Source organism: Citrus clementina, unplaced genomic scaffold, assembly GCF_000493195.1.
Source record: "Citrus clementina cultivar Clemenules unplaced genomic scaffold, Citrus_clementina_v1.0 scaffold_3, whole genome shotgun sequence".
In the NCBI taxonomy this organism is placed as follows: Eukaryota; Viridiplantae; Streptophyta; class Magnoliopsida; order Sapindales; family Rutaceae; genus Citrus; species Citrus x clementina.
The window spans coordinates 7,839,771-7,847,150 of NW_006262339.1; the positions used below are offsets into that span (position 1 = coordinate 7,839,771).

Here is a 7,380-nt window from a genome sequence, read left to right on the forward strand (position 1 = left end):
AAAAAATTTATCAGTAGTTGTATTATTCTCTTTGACGTAATATTAAAAAAAAAAAGAATGTTTCCCCTTGTGTTTACTTGTTTAGTTAGCTTTTATTTTTATTTTTATTTTTATTTTTGGACTTCTCTATTAATGTGTGAAGCTCCACTAATTGTTTCACTCAACCGTCATTGGTTAAGTTCATCCGGAAAATCAGACGAATTTTCAGAGACAAATAATGAAAAACCTACCGCTACCCACTGGTTAATCAACTTAAATCATACGACCCTTTTGTGGTCTTATTTTTATTTATATAATAAACAAATGTGGCATTACTTCTATTTATCATGATTATTGCACGTTAAATTCTATTTTCATAAGTTTGGTAGACTAGAAAATTGAGTGGTGAAGAACCTAACATACCATGCATGCGTTGGTATTTATTCTCATATCATGTGATATGCCCACACCAAATTTTTGTTGACAAAATGATTTCGATTTGAGCTTTGGTTAAAAATTTTCTCCAGGGCTCGCCGCGCGGTTAATGCTTTAAAGTTAAAATAAAAGGAGAAAACTTAGCCCAACATACAGTTGACAGAAGATCAATGATTATTAGGCTAACACTGAACGAATTCTCGAGTTGGTCGTTAAATCAATCAAATCTTTGCAATGTAGCAGCGCGGACCACAATCAATGGAGCAACTTTTGGTTTGTTTTACTTGGGAATTTTCTTCAGCCTATAGCAAATTAGCAATCAATCTGTGTGCCATTTGTATTCTATTTAGTATTTACTCGACCACTGACCTTTTCTCATGGACTGTTCTATGACTTGATGATGGCCGAAAATTTAGATCTTGAATAAAACCATTTATTCTACACTATACAGAAAAAATAGGATTCGTCAACCACATATCCGTTGATCATAAATTTATCGTTTTCATTGTAAGTTTTACAAAGTTTGCAAATATAACCAAAATAAAAAATAGAATTACAATATTATTGCTACATTTGTGTTTCCCTACCGAAAATTTTTTAAATTAATTCCACAGCCATTTTCTTTTAATTTTTATTTTTATTTTTTTAATGCTGACTAATAAAAGTAATTGATTTGCCCACTTAGAACAAGCTTAGGCCACCAACAACGCCACAAACTCACAAGGCAACATGCTGGAAGCGTTGAAAACAAAGCAATTTTCTTGTCAAGCTTCTACCTGACGTTAACTACCAAGCAAACTGTCAGTGTCCCAACACGATAACACATTCAAAGTCCAACGAAGAAACCAACCACTTCTCTCATCAGAAGATGGGGAAAGCCTCAAGGCCAAAAAATTTACCCACTTCCTCCGCTTTTTCAGCTGGGAAACAACGATCGACAGACACTCCACCGGTTCAGACCCTGAGCCCCCTCTTGATGCTGAGCCCCCACCACAACGGGAGCAACCTGCTGGACTCTTTCGAGCTCCGAGCCGTTACTCGCCAACTCAAGAAGGCCATGCTAGGTTCATCTGGATCTTCGCCTATCTACCTGAACCGCATAAATTCTCCATTCTACCGCCACCGTTTAGATTGCATTTACAGAGAACATGCCAAGACGCCAAGGAGAATCATTTGCTCAAAAACATCAGAAGATAACCTCAGCAGAAAGGTGAGCGCGAGGGGAACAAGACTGGCCTCTGGGGGATTTGTGACAAGACTGTGGAAGAAGGTCAAACAAGGGCTTCTATGGAATAAGCAGAGAAAAGAGTCTGTCAAGTGATAAACAGTGTACAGAATATGAATAAAACCATGACTCGTGTAATCTCACATCAAGCAACTTAAAATGCTGTCAATACAAAATTTTCAAAATTCTATCTTACAAAATTTTCGGTAAGGCCCTTTTGTGTACAAAATTACATACACACTTCCTGCTAACATCATTACTTTCTATGTATAACATTCTAAAAGACATACAAGGGTGGATATAAAGCAAATTAATATTTTAAAAAATGCCGGTGCCACCAAAAGCTGTATTACCAGCTACAGTGGTCTAAGAAACCTTTAAGATAGCCTTAATGCCATTTCTTGAAGAAGAGCTCTTTTCTGGGAAGCATTAATAACACGATTGGTTTCAGCACTCTCAAGCACATCTGTAATTATGGCAGCTGCATGACCAAGAGGTTCCTCAGCTGCCCTCTTCAACATGAAGGCCTGCACAAACCAGAGGAATTAGATGAACATTCAATGGCTGACAATTGGAATTCCCCTACACAATCACAAACTCGTCAATAGCAACTTAAAATGTGAATTTCAACATTATTGCGCTAACAGCACAGCTGAAACCAAATAAAAGCTGAATCAGGTCAGAAAGGTTATACCTGCCCATGATGTGATATGGCTAATGTACACGGTTGTTGAAACCAAGGTTCCCCATCAATTTGAACAGGCAAAGGAGCAAATAGTTGTATCCTAATTGACTGACCCTGTGCAAGTCTTCGAGCGCGAGAAAGCCCTACCTGTTCCCACACAAATATCAGCCCAGAAACATATAATCACGGAAGTACAAAGACTCCCCACTACTCAAAATTTGAGGTCAGAATCATACAAAGCCAAAACCATAACATGTTATCCACTCAACATAGGACAAGAAACTAGTCACCGCAGTAAGATAACATTAATTAGTAATGATTTAAATACACTGAAGTATCACATTTTGAAGTACCACAATACCTGAAGCTTTCCAAGGTGCCATGTTCCAGATATGCTCACAACCTCTAGTACTTTGTCATGCATAGATTGGGGATCAAAATTATCATAATTTTCGTCCTCATTTTGCCAAAGGTCTACACCGCCCATGTAACTTCCAATGTTTGCAACAAGTACACCTTCTGCATCCTGAAAAATATTTGAAAGAAATCATATAGACTGCAGCAAGATTACCAAACAAAATTGCGACTGGTAGCAGATAGAAGAAAATCCTGGAGTTAAAACCTTTTTTTCTTCTAAGATAAGAACAGCTGTATTAGAACATTACCCTCTATAAAACTGAAATCGAAAAACAAGAAAAAACATCTCATACCATTTTAATACCTAAGAAGAATAAGGGGTAAAAAAGAAAGGGAGGGGCGGGGGGGACTTTCTCATAGTACCTCACGATTAATATCCAATCAAATAACAGTTGCATTAAAAAAAAATGTCTTATTCAACAATAAAGATATATCCAGGTTACACATTCTTAGATGTTGCTACGATTAGATAATTTAATAGAACAAAAATTATCAGTCTGTAATGCCCATAAATTCATCATTTCTTCATCATATCAAACAATATACCTACATCCATAGCTTAACCAACATGGTGATATCAATTGATTTTGAGGTCCACTTCCTGTAGCCATTGCATTAAATTAAAACCAATTCAGTACCCACCTCAGGGACTTCTATCTCAGTGCCATCCACAACAACTCTAACTTGCCAAGGAAAATCTTCAAATGTCCTGTCCATTATACTCTTTGCACCTTCTCTTGCATACAAAACTTTATTCATGAACTGCAGTTAGATTGAAATAGTTTCAGCAAAATGGAAATGGGGATCATCACAAAAGATAATAAGATCGTCGTGATACAGAAAATAACTATAACAACAGAATCTACATCAATTAATATCCTTGCTCTGTTTAAACTTCTCATGTCATCAAATATACATGGATACATATTAGAATACCGTGCCCCTTGTCCAACAGAATATAATCAAGAAAATTTCCCTTTTCACTTCAAAGCGGCACATGATCAATAGTTTCTACAACCTTTCTGCTACCACAGGCCATATGAATCATTGAAGTCTAACTATCTGAGCAGAAAACAGTGAAATTAAATAAAATGCACAAAATACATAACTAGTTGATATGCAAAATAAAAGAGACCTCATATATCAGAGTGGAGTTGACAGACTAAAAATGTTCAATCATTTATCTATGCTTCCTGTCTCAATTCTTACAGCCATACATATTTCATTAAATTCATTTTAACTTTTTGTGGATGAAATTAGTATGTAGGAGTGTCTTCTATGGCATTCAATAAAGGACAAGTAAAACACTATTGGTTTTCCCACTGCATCAAGTGTATATAGATGGCTTTAAACAAACAAGAAATCTGGCCATAAGTCTTTATTGCTGTTTATTTTGCAAAGCAGCTTATAGTCCATATTTATCAAAGTCTGTAATTACCTGATTATAAAACTTCTCTGGATTCTCCTCCCGCAGGTTGTGAATGTCCAGGGCAACCTTTGCATCACAACCAACTCCTGTAAACAAAGTTGCCAGAGTTAGAGACTATAATGAATGAGAATATCTAACAGAGCAACACTTAAGAAATTTAAGGGGGGAAAAAAGAATAATATATTTCAACTAGGATAAACGTCAAATCATACACACTCTAAATAATTCAATGATTGAGTACTAATGTGAATATCCCTAAATACAAGGCTCTGTCCTAAGGATAAATCATCTAAAGCAAAGAACATTGAAGCACTAGATTTGCAAGAAAAGAAACCAAATTCTCCTAGAGGTACCATTGCTGAACTGATGATATTTCATCCAAACCCTATAGTTCTGCAAAGACTTGTTATGGTCCGGAAAATGAGTTTAAGTTGAACATGAAACTCAGGATCTCAGATCAATAGTCTAAAAACTCAATCTGATTTAACCTACATTTAAACCAACCCAACCAACATGTAATAGTTGATTCCCATAGCCAGTATACACCATTCATAAATCAAGCCTCTATTCTTTGCTGTGGATATCTTGTATCTACACTACTAAATTCTGTTAAAATATCACAAAATGTAAGAGGTCATTTACCAAGATAGTTGTTCAAAAATTTTGGTGGCTCGAGTAGCTTCCCTTGTTGATTCAAAATTGCTACCTTCCACCGATCAAGTATGGTTACTGCAGCATGTTCTATGTGCTGTAACATTGTGCAAAGGCCTCCATTTCTTTCCACGGAACTCAGCCCTCCTCCCCAAAACAGTACTCTGGCCAGATCATTTCCGGTTCCAGCAGGTAGAATAGCAACTGGGGGAGGTGAAACAAAATTTTGCTTGTCTATGGCGTTCAGAACCCAACCAACAGTACCGTCTCCCCCACAAACAAGAACTCTGAAGTGAGGCACCTTCCTGAACAGAAAAAGACCCACTTCTGGTCCTCGAGTTGAGCTCAACTCAACTACCTGCAAGATACAACATGATGAACAGCGCTGACAAACAGCAAACTACGAAATACATCTGTCATAACAATGATAACGGAGTCACTCAATCTTCAGAAAATAACCACGGAAGGTCCTAGTTGATTGACCATAAGCGAATACAGTTTAATTGAAAGGTTATCTGCTGAAATAAGGCAGCAAAATGACAGTTCACAATTCAAAATAGTTCCCATTAATTGGAGGGAAATGATTGTCTACTCTACCAGATTTACGTATCAAGGAGCTTTCACATTCTTAACTCTGAAATCTGAATGACAACAATTTATAATTCTTTTCCGCCTATAAGGTACAATTCCATCAGTATTGAAAAAAAAAAAAAGAGTTCATGAAAAATGGGGGATGAGTTAATAGATTAACAACCATAGCAATGATGTTACTACTAGGTATTACTTTATGATAATTTTATGTCCATACAAACAAAGAGCAGGAAATCAAGAAAACAAACTAACCACAGAAAAATATTTTCAACAATTTATAAACCATGTATTCAAAAAATCTAAGACGGTCTAATTTTGCTTCACTGAAGGAAATCTAGACATCAAGCTAAATATCTTTTGTACGCTATTAAAGGGTGATGAAGATGAGTTAAAAGTTGTGGCAATTTTGAAATGATGTAAGGATTTTGTTTATAGACTCACAAACGTCTTCTATAACAACTGTACATAAATAAAAACCGATTTCAATATTGCATATACCGCCTCAACCTAAAAGAAATATCAATAGGCATACTATTCGATTATTCAGGGGGAAAAAAGATCAGCAATATAAATAACATTGAATTATTAAGGAATATTTGTGTTACTAGAACAAAACCTGGACAGGATTCAAAAGAAGGTTCAATCGTTGCCTAAGGGAATCTCCTCGTTGTGCCCCACTCTTCTTGTTGATGAAAACTAACAAGGGCCTTGCATCAGGAGGCATATCAATCAACTCATATTTCTGTTTCAGCTGTAATATCTGAGACTCATCCTTCTGATTAATAGACCCACTTCTTTTGAAACTTGGCTTTGATTCTATTTTCCTATCCAACTCACCATCTTGGTAATGATCCCCCACATTTGTACCACCATTACAGTTTTCCTCCACTCGATTTGAACTATGTACTGTTTTATGAGCGTCAGCCATGCTTTCTGAAGATGTGTCACCGGTACTACCGCTGTCAACTGGGTCAACTGAGGGTTCATTACCATGCTTGTATTTCTTGCTTTGACTCCTAATACTTGCACGCACTTGAGAAGCTATCTCATTAGCCCCATGTGTGATTGAGCTTAAAATTCCACCTGCTAACGTATGGTTCAATTCCTTAACATACAGTGGTGATAAAATCAACCTTCTAAATGGGCCCAAATCACAAATATCACCGGTTTCATTAGACATATTATTATGGCAATCAACATGTACAAGTCGTTGGCACCACAAGCAACACCATATGGGTGATCCACCCAGAAAAGATCCACTACATGGCTCTTCGCAATAACTACAGAATGAAGCTTCACTAGGTTGATCTGTGATCTCAGTCCACCGAACAGACCACTGGTGGATCACATGGTCAAAACCAATCATAGACACACACTTACAATCCTTGTGGGCAGTCAAAGAACAACTCAAATGCGCTGCTGCACCACAAATGCTACAGCGGTGAATAAAACTGTCTGAAGCCACCATAGGCCCAAGTGTTTGAGAAGGAGACATGGACTTCAAGCAAACACAACAATTTAAGTTCTTTCCACGAGATACAGATTCCAGAACCCAAGTATGCAGAGCCAATGGAACCTTGTGCCTTGTCTTTGGGTTCTTCTTTGACCTTGCTATGGCTTTCATCCAACCTAAATTAATGTTTCTTCTCCATTGGAAGGCTGTGTAGGCTATAGTCAAAATACCAATCAAAGCAGCAATAAAGCAAGACAGAATAAAAAGTCGAGACTCCGTCATTTCGGCTTGGCTCCCACTGTTCCAGCCAGGAAGCCACAAATTCATTTCTCTATCATGCTCCATTCTTCAAACAAAATCTTCTCTCATTGTATAAATGCAAATATAAACCAAAAACACAATCTAACCACCAAGCTGAAGAACAAGAATTTCACATTGATAGAGCCTAAGTAAGTGCAAACCAACGGTACAACAATATCATTCAAGCATATAATCTCAAACCAATTCTATCAAAG

At 36.9% G+C, this 7,380-nt stretch overlaps 1 protein-coding gene across 3 annotated transcripts; it reads right to left on the bottom strand.

Annotated features, from left to right (window-relative positions):
* Positions 1–978: 978 nt before the first annotated feature.
* Positions 979–7,374, bottom strand: LOC18049563 (diacylglycerol kinase 1). 3 transcript variants are annotated; one of them, XM_024187841.1, is made up of 8 exons: positions 6,029–7,210; positions 4,813–5,179; positions 4,180–4,256; positions 3,384–3,503; positions 2,686–2,850; positions 2,334–2,471; positions 1,993–2,166; positions 979–1,699 (listed from the first exon to the last, which is right to left on the bottom strand). In XM_024187841.1, exons 1-7 carry the CDS (start codon positions 7,208–7,210, stop codon positions 2,017–2,019), a joined length of 2,199 nt encoding a protein of 732 aa, XP_024043609.1. In that variant the 3' UTR covers positions 979–1,699; positions 1,993–2,016. The 3 variants fall into 3 exon arrangements, with proteins under 3 accessions (XP_024043609.1, XP_024043608.1, XP_006440708.1); XM_024187840.1 differs by having other exon boundaries at positions 979–1,724; XM_006440645.2 differs by lacking the exon at positions 979–1,699 and having other exon boundaries at positions 1,733–2,166; positions 6,029–7,374.
* Positions 7,375–7,380: the final 6 nt, after the last annotated feature.